Below are 21740 nucleotides of genomic sequence, written 5' to 3' on the forward strand. Positions count from 1 at the left end.
TAAAGGTGCCTTTCTGGCAACTCAAGAACTCTGTATAATAAAAAACAAGACCAATTAAACAACAAGAAGAACAATATTAATATATTTTAATATTAATTCAATATTTAATATTAAAAATATGCACAATTAGTGTAGATACAATTAAGTATTAAAAGTCAACTTGAATAAGTGTTTATTATTTGGATCTAGACTAAAAACTCATTGTTTGGAAGGAATAAAAAACATTACAAGTATATATATATATATATCTAGTATTTCCAATGTTGACTAGTAGCAGCATTATCATTTAGTCGCACTTCAGTAGTTCTTACCATCCATCTCCACAAGTAGCTGGTTTAGGGTCTGCTCCTCCTCTGTGTTTGAGAAACCAGACATGTTTGTGGAGCGTTTCTTCCCCACGGCATCAATCTCATCGATGTACACAATGCAAGGAGCTCGAGCACGAGCCTCTTTAAAAAGACTTCTCACCCTTGCAGCTCCAAGGCCTGGGATCAAAGAGATTTTACAGGTTTAAATACGAGCATCTGATTATGCCATCGGAATATTTTTCTCTGTATATTAATGAGTTTTAGCATATTAATGAGCATATTAATGAGTTTCTTTGCAGATGTAGAACCCCTGTCGATCACAGTCATCCTTTTCAATGAAATGTTGACATCTATGGACAGCCATGTCTGTTGATGTAAAGCAGGGGTGCTCACCCCTGTTACTGGAGATCGACCTTCCTGCAGATTTCAGTTGCAACCCATATCAAACACACCTGCCTGTAATTATCAAGTGCTGCTTCAGGTCCTATTAATTGGTTCAGGTGTGTTTGATCAAGGTTGGAGCTGAACTTATTGAAGGTAGATCCCCAGGATCAAAGTTGAGCAGCTCTGATTTAAAGTTACGATCAGAACTGCCATTATTTTCTATGTTTTTTTTTTTTAAGCTGAAACAATGGCTGAAATCTTTACAGCAATATGAACACTAATATGATTTATTCAGGGGTGTGTTTCCGAAAACCATCCTTAGCCAACTAAGGTCGCAAGTCATGTCATTACAGACATAGGTTGTTAATTTGGTGTTACCCAACTTCGTCGTTCCAATAAACATTCGCAAACTGCTTCGCAAACTTCTATGCTGGCAACTTCACCTCTGGAGCTGTAGATAGAAACAGCTCCAGAGTTCCTGGTTGTGTTCTATTCCCAGTTATCCCCCTATGCCCTATTCCTCTAGAACAGGTATGGGCAAGCCTGTTCCTGGAGAGCCACCTTCCTGCAGATTTCAGTTGCAACCCATATCAAACACACCTGCCTGTAATTATCACGTGGTTTTAAGGTCCTAATTGATTGGTTCAGGTGTGTTTGATATGGGTAGCAATTGAAATCTGCAGGAAGGTGGCTCTCCAGGAAAGGGTTGGCCAGCCCTGCTCTAGAACATCCTAACACTTAAACTTGGATTTATTTTAAAGCATTAAAATCATCACTTCTAGGTGTAATTTGCTTTCAAAGCATTTTTAAAGTTCAGTTTTAGCGATCTTCATGTTTACATTTGCGCTCATTTTGCATAGAACTTTAAAAACATTGATCTAATTTTCAACACAGCTGTGGCTCATGACGATAGCTATAGGTGACCTATTATTATAAAGCAGCATTTATGTTACTTCTCCAAAACTTGTGAAAACAAAAAACATAGTACACATAAATGCTTTTAATTTATAGTGGGTTATTTATTAAGGAGCTGTACTGTATATGACATGGGCCTGTTTTTTAGAACATTTCGGCAGTGGTACACGTGTCAAATTGTAAAAGTAGACTTTTAAATTTTTTTTAAATAAATAGACAATATCCTACTTAATAATAATAATAATAATAATAATAATGAGTCATCATCATCATTAATATTATTATTAAAGTATTTTTTTTTCCTAATAAATAATAAATTTCATTTCTTCATAAATAGCCTTATTATTTATTTATTTATTTATATGACTTATATATGAGATTAGAATACGTGTTAGCTTTTGTAAGTGATTTTATGTTTTAGAATAGAATATGTAATGTTCTCGATAGTATTTGTAAAGGAAACAAAAGCCCTATATGTGCCATTTACATATATTTCAGTTAATAAGGAAAGCGAGTGCATGTTGGATTTTTTGTTAAATGCGTGTAAAAAAAATATAATTTGCACAAAGAAAAAACTGGGTTCTTCTATAAAGAAGAAGTTGTTACTCCACCCCAGTTAGAGCATCATTATGGGCATCTTACCTTATAACTACTGTGGTTGAAACGATAGATCTGCTACAGAGAAACTACAGGTTTTGGGAAACACTTGTCATTATTTTCTCAAATGATGTATCGTCATATGATAGTTCAGCCGCAAGTTACGTCGTTGTTTGGGAAACGCACCCCAGGTTGGTTAAGTTTACATTTTCTTTTAGTATGCAGATTGACTAACATTTTTTGTTTGCAGCTCTGTACATACGGTACATGTTTATCATAATTTTTAATTTTAACTTTTATGTACGCACTGTAAAAAGTGAAAACTTAATTTACAACTATATGAATTAGTTAGTTTTCACTTAATTTATTATAGTCTTCAATAATAAAGTTGGAAAAATGTAATTCTTTTAGGAGTAAGAAGTTGAAGTCATTCATTTAAGTAACTGTAAAAAAAATTCTGGCATCCACACAACCGATTTGTGTTTGCACCACCTGAAGGAATTATGTTAACTTATTATTACAAATTTAAGTGGATTTACCTTAAAACAATTAAGTTGTGTCAAAACAAACTAAAGAAGTGTGTTGTCTCGACTAATTTAAATGAGTAGTTTGAGTGTACACCCTAACCAGGGGCGAGGGCTGTGAATTAGCTTAATGTTATATGACCTATTTACTAGGGATGTAACGGTATCAGAATTTCGCGGTACGATAATACCTCAGTATGAATGTCACGGTACGGTATTTATTGAATCATTTACAGGAAAAAACAAAACTTATGAAAATACTCCAAAAAAGTGCCAAAAGTGTCAATGACATACAAATTAGCCATCTATCTGTAAGCTTTGAAACAGGAACTTCAATTTTAATAAAAAAAAATTATTAAACCATGTAAAAAAATAAAGTTTCAATTTAGTATTGTTGAAAACTCATCCCATTCAACATTTAATCACACTCAGCCCATCTACCCAGATGAGAGCTCTGCTAGTCGGACTTCTAATCAAGCATCTCCCGCTGGATCTAATCTCACTATATTTATTAAACGGGATATTTCATTTATCTTGTTGTCTTTATCTAACGACATATTCCCTGACTTTGGGCATTGGAATCTATTACTTGTTCTCAGGTAACGTGTTTTGGCTGAGCGCAAAGATAAGTTAATGATTAATGTAACCACGTACATTCTGTATATTGACTGATCGCTTGCCTTTATTTCCTATAATATAAAAACTTATTGTATGTTATACTTTTAAAATGGCCATTATCGATTCTTAAAACTGATACTCAGCAAAAGAGAGGGTGTGTTTCGTATTTTCACTGAAATTGAAAGGAGGCAGTTGTTATCGGCTCCGTTTTGTTATAAATATCCACACAGTGATAACGCTCATGCAGCACGGCGCCTCAACATTTCTGCTGTGTAAGTTGCTAATATTAAAATGAAAATAGGCAGTTCCTTAAATCATGTTTACATTTTATTGTTGAGAAAGTGAAACAACGAAGCCAGGGTGATGTGAATGAAGTTATAAAGTACACTGTTCCCTTTGAAGATTTACCCGTGTCCTCGGTATAATCTGCTTTTCCATATCAAACTGAGAAGAAGAGACTGCAGCCTTGATCAAACTTGCGAAGTCTGAACTTACACGGAGATAATGCAGGACTGAACTGTGCGTGTAAAGCAGGTCGCACACCAGAAGCGACGCTCGGCGGCGCGCCGCGCAGCGCCACGTATTTTAGAATTCTAATTATAGGTTTCTATCAGGATACACACACCGGCGCCGCAAGTCGGCGGCTGTCGGCGGCGCCCGGCGACGGCTCAGGACGCAGTTCAGGCCACAGAGCGCCATCTGATTAGTTTCATGTTAAATATCATTCGAATGTGCGCGTCTGGTGTGCGATACTTTAATCTGTCATGTACGCGCCGTGTCGCGGCGCCGAGCGGCGCTTCTGGTGTGCGACCTGCTTTAGAGTTTTCCAGCTCTTTTCATCCCCGCTTCTAGCAGCACACTCCATTTCCGCATTACTGGATCTGTTGCGACAACAGACCGCAAGGGATGATGGACAAGCATGGGCTGATGGCAATTGTAGTTTTCGTTACCTCCCGTTCGCTTCATTCGCCTGAGCAAATTTTCTCAGAAGACCTATAGTTTTACCGAGTCATGCGACTTCGGTAATATCGAAAAAAATTAATATTGCGGTATGACGGTATTTACAATACCGTTACATCCCTACTATTTACACAGCATCAGTTGACTTTATATAACAATGTCAAGTGTATTGCCCCTGTTAAAAAAAGAAAACAAACAAACAAATAAATATTTACCTCCAATAACCTCTACAAACTCTGAACCTGCCATAGCCAGAAAGGGCACCTGAGCCTCCGTTGCCACAGCCTTAGCAAGCAGAGTCTTCCCACAGCCAGGAGGTCCCAGAAGCAGAGAGCCTTTCGGAACCTTCGCCCCAAGCTGAAGGTATCGGTCTGGATTCTTCAAAATGAAAAAAAAAAGGCCTGTTCATAACGATAACTTTAAAAGGTAGCACCTTTACCAGCATCAAAATATCTTTACTTTCTTTACTGTCCACAAGTGGGAATTTATCTTTACCACACAAACAAATCAGCGTTCACATTACACATATCACAGGAAAAAACAACACAAATACATTCCATGTCATCAGTTATATCACATTAAAAACCTCTATTTAAAAACCTATACATACTTATGACCCGGTTTTTAAAATTCTAATGGCAGTCGGCACATTTGATCCACATTTTTCAAAAACAAAAAGAGTCGTATACAATCTTTTAGTTTGATTAAAGATAAATAGTCTAGTAGGTAGAGCAACTGACTCAGCTGAGGTTAAAGCCTCGGCTGAGTCAGTTGGCGTTTCTGTGTGGATTTTGCTGTTCTCTCTGCGTCCGCGTGGGCTTCCTCTGAGTGCTCCAGTTTCCCCCACAAGACATGCGGTACAGGTGAATTGGGTAGGCTAAATTGTCTGTAGTGTGTGTGTGTGTGTGTGTGTGTGTGTGTGTGTGTGTGTGTGTGTGTGTGTGTGTGTGTGTGTGTGTGTGTGTGTGAATATTTCCCAGAGATGGGTTCCGCCTGAAAGGGCAAGCAGCATTAAAAATGTGCTGGATAAGTTGGCGGTTCATTCCGCTGTGGCGATCCCGGATTAATAAAGGGACTAAGCTGAGAAGAAAATAAATGAATGAATAAATACTCCAAAATTGCTGTAGAAGGCACCTTTTCAAACATTTCACTTAAAATGTTTCCAGAATAAAAATGTTCTCTAATATAATTTAAAAATACACATTCTATAAAATATTTTTTATCGTCTAAATATTCTTACACAAGTCACAAATAGGTTTTTCTTTCCTTTTCAAAAATTATGCGTGTGTAAGTCTTGAGTGTCCGATTCTACATCTCATATGTACAACCAGGTCATGTCTACTTTCAAAATGGTAATTATTTATTTTCATTTCTCGCAAGACCACGGTGCCACATTAATAAACAAACATTATGAACACAATTTTGGATGTAAAAGGTATTTTAAACTATACATAACTGACATAACAGATCGGTAATCTAACATTAGTAACTACGCATATACTATAAACATAATCTAAGACAGGGTATACATGTATTTTTACATTAGACATAACAATACTGTGATAAATATTAAAGATGATTTGTCAAAAAGAGATACTTTAAGGTTGAGGGAAACAAGTAGCGCAACATAATTTGTGGTAGATTTTTCCTATTGAGTCTTTGCAAGATGAGTTTAAGTAAAGCATATAGAAAGAGTGTTTCTACAGTTTCTTTAATAGGAGCTCTATGCGCCCTTAATGAAAATTTGGAAGCGCAAGACATAAATCACATGAAACCAAGTTAGTTATTTAACAAGATTAGCAACATTCTAGCAAACATTTATATTGGTAAATGGTTTAAATGTTGCTGGTATATCAAAATCTAATTATTTAGCCACAATGTACTTTAATAATAAAATAAAAAAACATTCAAAAGTATATATGCAGTTAAAGTCGAATTAGCCCTCATCTGCATTTTGTTCTTTTTCAAATATTTCCCAAATGAACATCCTTTGCTAAGTAGTATGTACTGTCATAAAAGAGTCTTCACTGACATTCAGTGTTTTCCAGCCTCCGGCGCCTAGACTGCAGCTCTGCACAAAACGCTTGGCCATAGGAGAAAAAGTTGTGCCCAACTGAGTCTGGTTTCTCTTGAGGTTTTATCCTTCACTTAGTGAAGTTAGTGAATAGCCAATTAGTCGCCGCTGTCGCCACTGGTTCGGCTTGCATGGTTTGGGACTTGTAGAGCTGCGCATCAATGGATTTGCTCTTTAGTGTTTGGGCTCTCAGCAGTGAATATTAAACCACACTGAACTGAACTTCAACTCTGAAAACTGGACTGACACTGTTTCAATTCACTATAATCTTCTATGTGAAGCTGCTTTGAATCTACATAGTAAAAGCGCTATAGAAATATAGATTAATTGAATTTAATTGAATAAAATATCCATAACAAAAGCCTTTGGACTCTTTGAGTCCAGCCCACACAAACAAAGACAAGCCAAACTGCAGGTGTGAACTAAAACAATACTTCTAAGGTTTATTGCCTTGGTGTAAACAGGCTGTAAAATTTGGTACCGTGCAATGCATCATTACTGTTGCAGTAACAGCAAAAATGCTCAAGGGGGCGATTGAGTTCCTTTAAATGTCTACTACAGCTGAACCATAGATGATATAATAAAGCTTTCTTTTGCTCTGCCATGTGACTAAGACTTTAAAGAGAAAACTTATTGTAAAACACTTAATTTTACACTATTTATTTACATGTTACCTTTGCATAAAACATATGCTGGATAAGTTGGCGGGTCATTCCGCTGTGGTGACCCCAGATTAATAAAGGGACTAAGCCAAAAAGAGAATGAATAAATGAACGTTACCTTAATGATTAGGTGTAATTACAAGCAGCTCCAAAACAAAATTACACACCACTATTTATGATTACATTAAGTTTTTGCAGATGATTTTTTTATAAAGACAGACTCAGACGCTACTTATCTAATTTAGGGAAACTAAAATTGCAGAAATGTGCCTTAACAGAGGCAAAGTTACATTTACACATTACCAAACTATTTCCACAAGACATGATGCATCATTTTTAGAGGCATCTCCCTCCCCGCTGGACTCATTTAATGAAAAATTTAATGAAAAATTCTAAATCTGTTTGTCCTGCAAATAGAAACTCTAAAATGTTGTCCTGATGGAAACACCGAATACAATGGGTGATCCGGGGTACATAACCCTGAGCTCTCTATAAAACATAATTACGGTAAATTACCATTGGACCAGTTTGGTTAAAACCCAGGATCTTGCCTGCCATCTTCACAAGGCTACTCAACCAGTCTTATTTGACAGACTCGAACTACCGTACCAAGCTACAATGAAGAATTTAATAAATTGTTTGTAAAACATTGTCATGACTTTCGGTTCCGGAGCACATGGAGAAGGTTGCTTGCGTCTAAGCTCCAGCAATCCTCCAAATAATTTTAATAATTGATCATCAGATGTAATAATTAATCGTCAAAATAGCTCTCAAGAAATTCAAGAACACCATAAGCCTTCATAATGCCAAAAAACTTGAAAAAAGAAGGCAGATTACAAGAAGAGGTCGACGACGACCACGGCAAAGCTGGTCACACAGAGGAGACGAGGCAAGCTGTCAATAAAGGTGGCACAACTTCTTCAAACAATCAAGACATTATGCACGCTATAACAGCTTTAAATGCCTCAGTTAATCGAAAAATTGAAGCCTTTGCACAAATGATTGCAGAATTGTGTATGATGCTGATAAGTCTCACAGAAAACATTTAGTCAATTAAAGAGGCTTGCACAGACTACGACGTACGCCTTTCAGCAGTACAAAAGCAGTGTGCAGAATTGGTGGACGAATGGAAACGACTCAGGAAAAAAAGTGATGATCTCGAATCCCGCTCCAGGCGCAATTACATTCGACTTGTGAGAATTTCTAAAAAAGAAGAAAGCGGGAGACCCACCAAATTCATCGCGGAACTACTCCCAAAATTGCTGGGCCCAGAAAACTTCATTAAACCAGTACAGGTATATAGAGCACACAGAGCGCAGCGAAGAATGAAAGATGATCGGCTGAGAGTATTAACCATCATATTACATCACTAGCATATGGAAAATTTATCATGAAGTTGGCTAAAGAGAAACCCCTGGAATACAAAGGAACAAAAGTGCACATCTTTCCAAAACAGTGTCATCATAGAGGTACAAACTCAAAACGTTTCTCTAAGATCAACCCCTAGATATTTATTGTCAACAATTTCAATGTTCAAACCCCTTAATAGTTGTTATACTGGGGATAGGAAAAGCCTTCCTGTAATCTAATTCTATGTCTTTTGCTTTATTTATATTCAACTGGATAGAAAATCAATCACACCAGGAAGTAAATTCTTCCACAACAGGGCCATGTCCCAAATCCTGATCGTGGAGGAGACTCACGATTAGGAGTTTCAAAACTAAAAACAAGAATAATACATTTTTAACGTTTATATAATCTTTACTATGCAAATCCAATTACATCCACTTATCAGGTAAACAAAACAAGTCTTCTATATAATATAGCTACTAAAAGACAGAAAACATAACTTTACAAACTGTCTTGTTAATAAATCATAAGCGCATTTTAATATTACTGTTATTATTTCACAATAATATTAGTGTAATTAATTTAAAAACTGAATTAATAAATTTACACAAGTAAATACATAGAGTAAATGACTAAAAATCTGCGGATTTCTGTGCGCACAGGCACAGATTCCGTTTGGGCCTAACAATCACTGAATCATAGGCGTATTTTATGATATGACAGTTCCTGTACACCAGGGGAGTTCAACCCTGTTCCTGGAGATCGACCTTTCTGCAGATTTCAGCTGCAACCCATATCAAACACACCTGCCTGTAACTATCAAGTGCTGCTCAGTTCCTAATAATTGGTTCAGGTGTGTTTAATGAGGTTTGGAGCTGAACTTTGCCGGAAGGTAGATCTTCATGAGCAGCCCTGCTGTATAGACAATCATTAGTATACATGAACAAAAGAGGTGAGAGGCCAATATTTCCTCAGTTATTATTCTGTATTGTTTAAATGAACATGTCAAAAATATTACACTAACAACTTGTGTTGAAAAATTAAAATGCTGTTGCTTTATGACCTTTTAAATACACCAGGAAAGGTTTAAGCATGCAACTGAAATATTTCATTCTTACTCGACTCAGTCTAATCATGTTTTGGACTTTCTTACCTTGAGATAATCCACAAACTCTTTGACTTCCATCTTGGCCTCGCGCATTCCTGCCACATCTTTGAAGCTAACACCTTTCCCAGACTTCCCATCAACAATGGTGAATTTAGCCATTTTCAACTGATTCTGGTGGAAGAGGCAGATGATTTTACATCAAAATACAATCAGATTGTAATCTCTTTAAAATGCATTACACGCTCTCTCTCTCTCTTTCTGTATGTGTTTGTGTGTGTGTGTGTATTCTACTTTATCTGCTATAATTATCATTAAACTGCTTTTTATAGGACTTTTGTGGGGATATTTGGTCGTTAACATGGTTTACAAATGTTATACATTACACACTGTCAATAATGTTGATTTGCGATTACAGTAGTAAAGTTTCATCTATTTAACTCTACAATCTACTGTTACAAAAAGCTGTAAAAATGCTACAGTAAAAACCTGTTAACTGTTAAGTTAGGCAAGTTTTAATCATATTTATTTTAAATAACATTCCCAGAATTCCCTGCATAATTTTTTGAAACCACTATGTCTTTTTATAGCTTTTTTTCATTATTAGTTATGTTTATTTAGCATTTTCCACTTTATCTAATGCTAAAAATGAACGTTCATCACATGACTTCAGTGTCATTTGTTACCATATTGGTGTTTAATAGATAAATTAATGATATTGAGCAACTTTTGAGCATACTACTATTAAAAATAATATCCACTGCCTGTGTAAAAGTTTTTTGTGATGAGCTATGAAACGACTTTCTCCTCATCATTTGGTTTTAATGGGGTTTGTCTTTATTACAAAAAGTTTCACAATGTATATGCTAATAATTCAAAATTTTGTGTATTAACATTGTATAAAATAAAATATAGTAGTTTACTGTAAACTTAGCGCTTTTTTTAGTTTATTGTACATTTTACAGTATAATTACATTTTACTGTATAATTAAAATATTACCGTTATTGAGGGAATTTAAGAAATACGATATCAGTTAACAGATAGTTTTATTTAGATCCCAACTGTCTTCATTTAATGCCCTAATAACATATTGATCCAAGTAATCTTATCTCAGTGTGAGAGCCCCTTGGAAGTTTTCAAAAGCCCCCAACTGGGCCCCGACCCCTGGTTCTGATCCAAAGACCCAAAAGTAATGTAAATGGTAATCTTGACTTACAAATGCACTAAAGCCTCCGTCTCTCCCACCCATTCCTGCTAATCGGAAGATGTACCAGAGGATTGCAACCCCAATGGCAGCCATGCCAAGAGCATAAAGGGCACTGTGGAGGAAAATAAATTGTTATATTAAGTATAAAGGGTTATATTTTGTTATGCCAGCAGTCGATTTTAATGCCACTTTTAGCTTGCCACGTTTGCATGCTCTTTGGAAAAGTACAAATTACTCACTTCCCAAAGAAGCCTGTGCGCTTGTAGGTCACTGGTATTCTGTCTTTGGCATCTATATTCAGCTCTTCCTCCGCCGCTCTAAGCTTCTCCTCAAACTTGTCAATGTTGGCCACCTGCATTCGATACATCAGGGCAAGTCTCTACAACAGACAATGAGATATTAATAATAGCGTACAACGACAATTATTTTAAAATTGCACAGGGGACTAAATGTACAGGAGGAGACACACCGGTCTGCCGAAGATGACAGCTCCAGGGTGAAGGTAGATCTCCACAATGTCACTCTCTGGGACCACCTGTACTCGCGACACCTCCCCTTTGGCCAACATTTCATTCACAAAATCGTTCCAGGATATGTTACCGCCACTGGTGTTAATAGAGTTGAGTAAGCTCATGATAACAGCGATAATAAAGAGTGTGCGCAGTCGTTCCCTGTACATCTGATCCTCCTGTTCTCGTCTCTTTTTCTCTTCTAGGGAAGAAACAACAAAAGTGAAGAATGCATAACTGATCTGGCATTAAGTTATATCTAGCATTGAGTTACTTGAGTCTGATTGGTCAACTTAGCGCATTGTTTTCCCAATACACATGATGTCATATGGATGTACCAAATTTGTGTATCATATACTGTAGGTTCTTATGTTGGTTTCTATTTAGATTAGTTTCAAAAAAAGTATAGATGAAGCAGAAATTCTTTGTTTTGTTGAGCATAACAAACTCACCAGCCACTTTATTAGGTACACCTGTCGAACTGCTCAATAACGCAAATTTCTAATCAGCCAATCACATGGCAGCAATGCAAAGCATTTAGGCATGTATACATGATCAAGACGATCTGCTGCAGTTCAAACTGAGCATCAGAATAGGGAAGAAAAGTGATTTAAGTGACTTCAAATGTGGCATGGTTGTTTGTGCCAGACCGGCTGGTCTGAGTATTTCAGAAACTGCTGATCTACTGAGATATCTCTAGGATTTACAGAGAATGTTTCGAAAAAGAGAAAATTGCCAGTGAGCGCCAGTTCTGTAGGCGCAAAAGCCTTGTTTAATGCCAGAGGTCAGAGGAGAAGGGCCAGACTGGTTATAGCTGATAGAAAGGCAACAGTGACTAAAATAATCACTCATTAACACCAAGCTATGCAGAAGAGCATTTCTGAGTGCACAACATGTCCAACCTTGAGGTGGATGGGTTACAGCAGCAGAAGACCACACCGGGTGCCACTCCTTTCAGCTAAGAACAAAAAAACTTCGGCTACAATTCACACAGGCTCACCAAAATTGGACAAAAAAAGATTGTAAAAATGTTGCCTGGTCAGATGAGCCTCGATTTCTGCTGCGACATTCGGATGGTAGCGTAAGAATTTGGCATCAACAACATGAAAGCATGGATCTATCCTGCCTTGTATCAATGGTTCAGGCTGCTGGCGTAATGGTGTGGGGGATGTTTTCTTGGCACACTTTGGGTCCATTAGTACCAGTTCAGCACCATGCTAACACCACAGTTCTTGATTATCAAGACATATTGGTACCACTGTATAATAACTACACACTATGAACCTTCTGTTTAACATTAACAAATAGTTAATTCATTATCTGTTAAGCATTAACTCTATCTAAGCAGACATTTGTAAGAGGTTTATAAATACAGCTACAAATGATGTACGGTTGACTTATAAGCACATTTAAAATGTATTATAATTGTATTTTCTTACAAATTAAGTATGACATTAAGTATTAAGTATTTCATCAAATTAAGTGTTGGATTATTTACAAACCAATTTTATTCAAGAGTAGTTGGGTGGCTTTTAGAATCACTCAGAATGAGTTAGTAAACAATTAATAAATAATAAACTATTCAAACCAACATTTATTTAACTATTCAGGCATATAGTAATGGTTACTATGTTTGTTAATAAATGCTTTATTAACTCAACTTCATGCAGTTATACTAATAGTTATTTTTATGATAATAAATGCTTTATTAACTCGACTTCATCCAGTTTTGTGACCTAATCCAAAGTGAGGACTATTTATGCTTTATAAACCCCCTATCAATGACTATTAAAGGCTTGGTATGATAATAACAGGAGTGTTAAAATGCAATTAGAAATAAATACAATTAAATAAAACTAGATAAAACAACAACAATATAATACTTTAACAATATATTATGATACAACATTCCAAGGTTATTTAGTACTGGTTAAACTAAACAATAATTTTATTTTAGTTAAGAATGCAAAGAGTCATTTTCCATTTGGTGCAGTTTCATTTGTGTATCTTTAAATTAATAAGAAATTAATAGTATTTTTTCTTTTTTTTTCCTCTTTAGAAAATAATTGTGAGCCTTAAATTGTCATTTATAATGGATTTATAACCGTACGTTCACACCGAAAGCGGCGAGAGCGTCAAAGTAGCCGGAAGTCATTCATTTTCAATGAGAGCCGGCGGCGATAGGCGACAATAAGCGTCGAGGAGCAGCGAAATGAAGTCAACTTTATGGTAATGAGCTATGACGCGGTTCGGCGGCAAGCAATCAGAATAAAGACGTCCACCGCTTGATAGCAGTTCAGGGAACACAGACCTGTGAACTTTGGTTCCGACCACAGTTGTTCCCAAGGGTTTGATTATTGTGGTCGCCGGATTTCCAATTATTTACAATGTTTTCTTACAGGAACATACATTAAATAAGTTACTGGCAAGTTAATGATGTTCATCAATGTTATATAAATTTACCTTTAAAAAGCGGGAATCTCACGCGATGTGACAGTACAAAACAGTACTGCTGCTTCAGGATATTTCAGACATATGGACACATATTGGATAACGTAAAACAGAGCAAAGCCACACCACATGCAACTTGATCTTCCAATGTTATATGAATTTGATAAGAAGTGCGCAACATTTTCACGCTAAAAACATGTCTTATGCAGGAATGTAACTGATAATGCTGCAACGGCTCCTTTAAGTACGAGATCAATGTAGCGAGTTTTGACGCTCTCGCCGCCGGAGCTGAAGGCAGACAGCGTTGTCGCCAGGGCGGCCAGAGCGACCTTGGACGCTCTCGCCGCTTTCGGTGTGAACGTACGGTAAAGCATAGTCCTTACTTTAGATTAAGTCACAAAACTGGATGAATATGCTTTAATAAATATTTTATTAAAGTACAAATTAACTATTAATATATGCCTGAATAATAAGAATTATAAATGTTAATTTGAATAGTTTATTAATCATTTACTAACTCCTTTTGAATTATCCTAAAAACAGCTAACTATCCCTAAATAACGGGTTTGTAAATACAATACTTAATTCAGTAATAAACAATTAATAAGCAATAAAGTATAAAAGAACAGTTATTAAGTGCATTATAAATGTGCTTATAAGTCAACAGTAGATCATTTGTAGCTGGATTTATAAACTGCTTACTAATGTCTATTAATGTAGAGTTAATGCTAAACAGATAATGAATTCACTATTTGGTAATGCTTAATAAAAGATTCATAGTGTGTGTAGTTATTATAAAGTGTTACCAACATATTTTGTTATGTAAAAAATTGGTAGAGAGATTTAGAAAATACCTTCCTCTTCCTCAGGGGTCTTCCCTTTTCCACCCTGTTTGTTTTCATGTTTTCTGTTGGATGTGCTGAAGTAATGAGTACTGCCTGACAGGGTTAAAACATATTTCCATTATATAATGCACCAGACTGAGGTAAGGTTGGTTTTATATTTACACATTCATCCAGTGACAACTTTTGACATGCTTCCTAGAATTGTTTACCATGGTACTTTGAATATTCTACTTTAAAACAACATTAGCATCTATTTACTTTACTGTGAGCAATGATGTTCTTTAATAGTCATAGACTGCTATTATGATTTCACTATATAGAATCAGCACTTTTCAGAAAGTATACTATTAAGGAGAATTTGAATGTGTGAATATAAAACCAACTTTACCAAAATATGCACCAGGATGATTTATGAACTAAACATGGAACAAGTATTAAGCTGCATAAGCAGTCGGAAGCTGCAATACCACATAGCTCAGCCAAAATATTCAAATAAACCAAGTACTTACCTAAAAGTTTCCAAAGTTTCGCTTGAGTTGTGAGCAAGTTGTGGCGACAATGGAATTCAAGTCCAATAAGCCTTGGGATTAAAGGCTTTGTCAAAATGTCCTGTGAAATAATTACAGATAGGTTTATCTTTGAAGTACCACCAAGGTCATGCATATTCATATAATAATAAAAAAAAAACATGTGCTTTTAAGATTTCCTGTGATTATTATATAGAATATGTCATCAAAAACTACCAACAGACATGACTTGTCACATTTAATGCACTTAAAACTGGTCACACTATGACAAGCCAATTGAGGAAAAGTTGGTTTTATATTCACACATTTGGATGTGCTCCTTGATAATATAGCTTCAGAAAAGTATTCATTGCCAATTCTAAAGTGTTCTAAAGTATTCATTGCTAATTCTCTAGTGAAATCACATTAGCAGCCAATGGGCAGCCACATTCTAAAATGCTTAATGTAAAAAAAAAAGCCTAACGTGGCTTAATGCAGCTAAACATCAACCAGAGAACACCTAAATTTCTGTCAAACTTTACTTGTAATTAACCCTAACTATTGTAAAAAGAACAAGTCACAATTCCATAGATAAAGTCAAAAACATCACAATAATCATTTTCTCCCCCTTTAAAGTCTGTTATAAGAAAAAAAATGTGGCTTAATGAGGCTTAACAACAAGTGGAAAAATCAAATTTCTATCAAAATTTACTTTTGATTAATCCTAACCACTAGCAAAAGTATGAGCCCAATTTCCACAGCTAAAGTGAACAATATTGTGCCAAGTGTTTCCCCCTATGTTGTTGTGGGGATGTCAATGACATGCACACGCACATTCTTCTGACAGCTAGAGTTAATCAAGGCCTATCAGAAATAAAATTTGATTTTATAGACAGCCTTTTTAACATTTGGTTTCCCTCGGTTGTTGTTGACAGAAATTCAGGTTTCTCTGATTAGTGTTAAGGTACGTTAAGCCATGTTAAGACTTCTATATGGAGAATGCCTAAAGTGATATTGTTCACTTGATACACTAAAATAAGAGGCTTGTTCTTCTAACAGCAGAAAGTGTTTATGAGTATATTTTTATAGATATTTGATCATCTCCAGATGTTAAATTAAACAATATTAAGCTCTTATAAAGGACTTAAATGGGGACATTGTTCACTCTATCCACGGAATCAGGCCTTGATAGTAGTCAGCGTTAATCACAAGTAAAAATTTTATAGATTTTCGGTTTGCTTCACTTGTTGAGGTACATGTTAAGCTTTTTTTCATTTTAAAATAGACTTAAAATGCATAACGTGACATTTTCAGTCACTAAAATTAGACCTCATTCTTTTGACAACAGAAAGTGTTTGTCAAGAGTAAAATTTTTTAGAAATCTGGTTTTCTCAGCTTGTTGTTAACATACATTAAGCCATGTTAACCATATACTAAACTTCAATGGGGAGAAAATGTTTATTGTGATAAAGAATGAGACAATAACCATTTTTGAGATATATAGCGGTTTGTCAAGGTTTCAAAAAAGTCAAAATTTTCTGTTATACCCGTTCCTAAGGTATGAGTAAGATTTATTAACTTTTATTTAGTTTTTTAGGACAACAGTATTTCCAGCAGAAAAGATCTTCAGGTCTCTCAAGATCAAATAAACAATCATCTTTGCAATCTTATCTAAAAAGTAAAATTAATGTAAAGTTTGAACATTGCCAAATAACAGGACTGTCAAAATACAAAATAAAATTAGATAAAAATAAACAACAACAATATAATAATTTAACAATATAATAAGATGCAATGTTTAAACTCTACAGTGATTTTATTTTAGATAAGGTTGCAAAAATGTATTTTTTATTTGAAGTACAGTTTCATTTATGTATCTTTAAATAAATAGAAATTAATAATGTCGTTAATGTCATTTTTCCTGTTTAGAATTTAACTGAGCCTTGAATTGTTATTTATAAGGGATTTATAAACCATAAATAGTCCTCACTTTAGATTAGGTCACAATACTGCATGAAGTTGAGTTAATAAAGTATTTATTAACATACATAGTAACCATTAATACATGTCTGAATAATAAGAATTATAAATGTTAATTTGAATAGTTTATTAATCATTTAATAACTCATTCTGAATTATATTAAAAACCTCCAATTACTCTTAAACACAAATGGTTTGTAAATGATACAATACTTAATTTAGTAATGAAAAATAAATCATGTAAGCCAAGAATAGAGTATTTGTGGCTGCAGTTATAAATTGCTTACTAACGTTTATTAATGTAGAGTTGATGCTTAACAGATGATGCATTCACTAGATTCTAATGCTTAATAAATGATTTATAGTGTGTAGTAGTTTTTATAAAGTGTTACCAATATTTTATATGTTGATTTTAATGTTTCTTAAAATAAAATATATTGTGTTCAAAAAGGGGGAAAAGTTTTTGTTTTTACCTAGACATTTAAATAAATATATTTTTTAGAAAAGCAAACACAATAATGTGAAACTATGATATTTTTATCCAAGGTTATCATGTACCGTCAGAATCTTATACAGGCCCATGCCCAATTGTGATGTTTTTTACTTTATCTATGGATTTGGGACTTGTTGTTTTTACAGAAGCTAGGGTTAATTACAAGTAAAGTTTGACAGAAATTTGGGTTCTTTTAGTTGATGTTTAGGTACATTAAACCACATAAAGTTTTTTTTTTTTTCTCACTTTAAGCATTTTAGAACGTCCCCAGCCAATGACTATCAACGTAACCATTGTTTAGTCTAATAAATAGTAATAATAATGTTTTGAAATCTTATTTACGACTGATTTCATACCGAATATTGAAAGTAAGTTATCATAGTGAATTATCTAACCAACTTTACCTCAATGACAAGCCAGGCCTCTTTGCTGTAAATTAGTTAACAAAATATTTAAATGACCAACCTGAAAGTGTCCTGAGTTTAGCCCTCGTGTCTTTGGAATCACTAAAGGCGTCACATTGCTCTTTATTAGCTTTCTACTGTTCTGAAAACAGCTAAAACGAGACGACAGCGACCAAAACCGTTTGCTATAACATGTGTTTCCACGCTGCAGAAGTAGCGCTGCCATGTTAAAAACCGATGTATCGATTCGCTTGGGTCTAAGACATGCTATGCAAGAATAAAGACCACTCTTAAACCTGACCTCTTTCAGGCGCTGCTTTCACAGAGCTGTCATAGTGGTTATGTAGCAGGTCTTATCAAACGCAGACAAATTTAAGGTTAGCGATTAATAACATGCACGTCTTCTGTTTGGATATACCCGATTAAATCAAACGTTGAAATAAACCGAAACTTCCTTACATTATACAGTTAGAGGGACATTACACGTCTATAGTGACTACTAAAACCGTGAACTCTTATGTTGTTTACCGCATAGGCTTGAGAAACATGTCTGCTGAACTTTCACCTTTAGAATCAGCCAATCGCGGATGAAAACAGCTCTTGCGCTGGCTAATGGGAAATGCAGTTCTGCTTGAAATTTTATAACCAAAAAACTACAAATAATTCAAACTGGGCATGCGCAAAGATTTTATTTTATTTTTTTTATTAGTTTCAAAAACAGTTAACAATAGATTGCAGAAACTTTGAACATGAGAAAAAAATACGGAGATGGTGTTACAATCTGCATAATACATTTTAAAGAAGAGAGAAAGAAAAACAATAAACATAAATGAAAGAAAGAAAGAAAGAAAGAAAGAAAGAAAGAAAGAAAGAAAGAAAGAAAGAAAGAAAGAAAGAAAGAAAGAAAGAAAGAAAACTATATAAGGTTATACACTAAAAGCGATTTTTGAATTTTAAAATATTTTATAGCATTTTATGCCCATTAAAGACAAAATATATGACTTATAGTCAATTAAAAATAGCCAGAATTGGAGTATTTTCCAAAAATACTTTTAAATAAAAAAATTACTCATTTTAATAAAAAGATTAACAACGTACTAAATGTAAGATTTAGAGTTGTAATAAAAAAAAATATGTCAAAAGTATTTAAACAAATTTCTAAATTTGTCCTTTCTGAGAGATAGATATATCCTAGTTTAGGTATCTTTGCTCTAGATTATGGAAAGTGATTCATGCTGATTTCAATTAAATGTTGAGCATCTGTATTTATTTATGATTTTAAGAAGTCTAAAGCAAATTTTAAAAGTGGGGTATTTGTTGAATTTTATTTTTCGTTTAGACAAAGATGTTTATTTACTTACGCAGAAGATTTATTTCTGTAAACTGCAACACCCAAAACATTAAGGTAACACAACCCATTTAGGAAACAAATTGCAACAAACCATTTACGTTCAAAAACTAATAATAATAATTACTGTGAACTTAATCCATTTGTGTAAATAGATCAATTTGAGCACAGTAAAATCTGATAAAGGGAACTCAAACCAACTGAGTGCTGTAAAACATAAGTTTAGAGAACTCAAACCGTTTAAAAAATAATATGCGAGTACTGTGAACTTACTCCATTTAAATTGAAGTAATGAGGTATTTAATTAACTTATAACATTTAACACAAATTCAAAACTCTTTTCAAGTGAGTAGAATTAACTTTCAGTCAATTTTGAATTAACTACACTCATTTCATTTGATAAAGTTGACTGTTGAGTTTTACAGTATGTGTGTAACATTGTGGCTGTCTTTTAACAAGAATTATATGTGATTTTTCTTTTTCTATGAAAAATGCATTAGAGTTTGAAATTATTTGTTTTTCAGTAGAACACTGTAAAGTAAAATAAACAAACAAATAATTATAATATTTACCAAATCACCTAACAAAAAATAATTACAATACTTTTAATGTACAACAATCTGCATTAAAGTTCTCAAAAAAAAAACAATCTTATTATCTTATTATGAAAAATGTTTCATGCTTTTAAAACTTTTTTTGTGTTGTTAAATGAACTTGATGGGCTACTTCTACAAATCAAATCAAATCACTTTTATAGTCACATCAGCAGCAGCACATGTGCTATGATGAGTGGAAAGCTTAGGTGCTGGCTCCAGACAGTGCAAAATACAGACAGTGCAAATACAACGACAGTGCAAAATACAGACAGTGCAAATACAACGACAGTGCAAATACAACGACAGTGCAAAATACAGACAGTGCAAATACAACGACAGTGCAAAATACAGACAGTGCAAATACAACGACAGTGCAAAATACAGACAGTGCAAATACAACGACAGTGCAAAATACAGACAGTGCAAATACAACAACAGTACAAATACAACGACAGTGCAAAATACACAGTGCAAAAAAAATGACAGTGCAAAATACAGACAGTGCAAATAAAATGGCAGTGCAAAATACAGACAGTGCAACATACAGACAGTGCAACATACAGACAGTACAAATACAACGATTATGCAAAATACAACAGCATACTCCCAAAAAAAAACAGGACAATGTAAAATTGTCAGCGATATGTACAATGAATAGTTGTCCACATAGTGGTAGGCAGTATTGTTTCTAGTATGGATTGGTTAAAGTGCAGTGCATGCTGCACTTTGACCAATCCAAGAGATATTAATTTTGTGTTCTAAATGTAGGCATGACACAAGGTTTATTTCTCATTTACTGAATGCTGGATGAAGCTGTGTTATTTAAATCAGCAGGAAAGACAGAAGAAGAAAAAAACACTTGTTAAATTGCTGTTTTTTATATTTATTAATAAAACTGAGAGTGAGTTTATAAAACCATGAATGATTTCTAAGTGATTTGTTGCAGTTGAAAAGCATTGGTTATGATAGTTTTTAGATGTTTTTTTTAACCTTAAAACACTTTTTAACATTTATTATTATATAAAATTATTCTTTGTATTGACACTTAATTATTCATTCATTCATTTTCATTTAGCTTAGTTCCTTTATTCATCAGGGGTTGCCCCAGCGAAATGAACCGCCAACTCATCCAGCATAAGTTTTGCACAGCAAATGCCCTTCCAACTGCAACCCAGTACTGGGAAACATCCATACACACTCGTTTACACACAAACTCATACACTACGGCCAATTTAGCTTATTCAATTCACCAATAGCACGTCTTTGGACTGTGGTGGAAACCGGTGTCCTGACATTCACCCATCAGATTATGCTATACCAACACTGTATTTGAATGGTTCTGAGGTTGGGGTTAGGGATTAGTGCGGTAGTACAGCTTCATATTACACTACTCCACATTAAAATTTACACTGGTAGCAAAATCTGATGGGTAGAATATTGCATCATCAAAATAACTTTTTGAATGGGAGGTACGGCAATCTGATATAGGAAAAATCACCAGAATACCAGAGCACATAGAGGAAACACAAATAAATATATGTAGATAGATATAATATAATAATATAATATATTGAATATTAATGTGATATATTGAATAATATGATGTATTGTTGATATTTTATTTAATTATATATAAATATCTTTTTTTTTTTTTTTTTTTTGCTACTACTATTTACGGTGTGTACTGTTTTTTTTTTGTATACATGTATGTTACTTTATAACTGCTTTGGCAATACATTTGTAACAATTGTCATGCCAATAAAGCAATTTTTGAATTGAATTGAGAGAGAGAGAGAGAGAGAGAGAGAGAGAGAGAGAGAGAGAGAGAGAGAGAGAGAGTGCAGAAGTAAAGAATGTAATGTAAAGAATGATGTAAAGAAGCAATGCCATTACATGGTCATCT

General features: G+C 34.4%; 1 protein-coding gene across 1 annotated transcript in view; it reads right to left on the bottom strand.

Moving 5' to 3' along the window:
- The window catches only part of spg7 (SPG7 matrix AAA peptidase subunit, paraplegin), a 31252-nt gene extending 12748 nt beyond the window's left edge, over positions 1-18504 (bottom strand). Inside the window, exons 1-9 of the mRNA XM_001923083.8 lie at positions 17955-18504; positions 15020-15119; positions 14520-14603; positions 11175-11416; positions 10945-11084; positions 10715-10817; positions 9546-9671; positions 4522-4684; positions 312-485 (exon numbers count right to left, since the gene is read on the bottom strand). Of these exons, the coding sequence (XP_001923118.1) occupies positions 312-485; positions 4522-4684; positions 9546-9671; positions 10715-10817; positions 10945-11084; positions 11175-11416; positions 14520-14603; positions 15020-15119; positions 17955-18119 (1297 nt within the window). The 5' untranslated portion in view covers positions 18120-18504. The remainder of the gene's footprint in view (positions 1-311; positions 486-4521; positions 4685-9545; positions 9672-10714; positions 10818-10944; positions 11085-11174; positions 11417-14519; positions 14604-15019; positions 15120-17954) is intronic.
- Between the last annotated feature and the right edge of the window lie 3236 nt (positions 18505-21740).

The sequence above is a fragment of the Danio rerio genome, chromosome 7 (genome assembly GCF_049306965.1).
Source record: "Danio rerio strain Tuebingen ecotype United States chromosome 7, GRCz12tu, whole genome shotgun sequence".
In the NCBI taxonomy this organism is placed as follows: domain Eukaryota; kingdom Metazoa; phylum Chordata; class Actinopteri; order Cypriniformes; family Danionidae; genus Danio; species Danio rerio.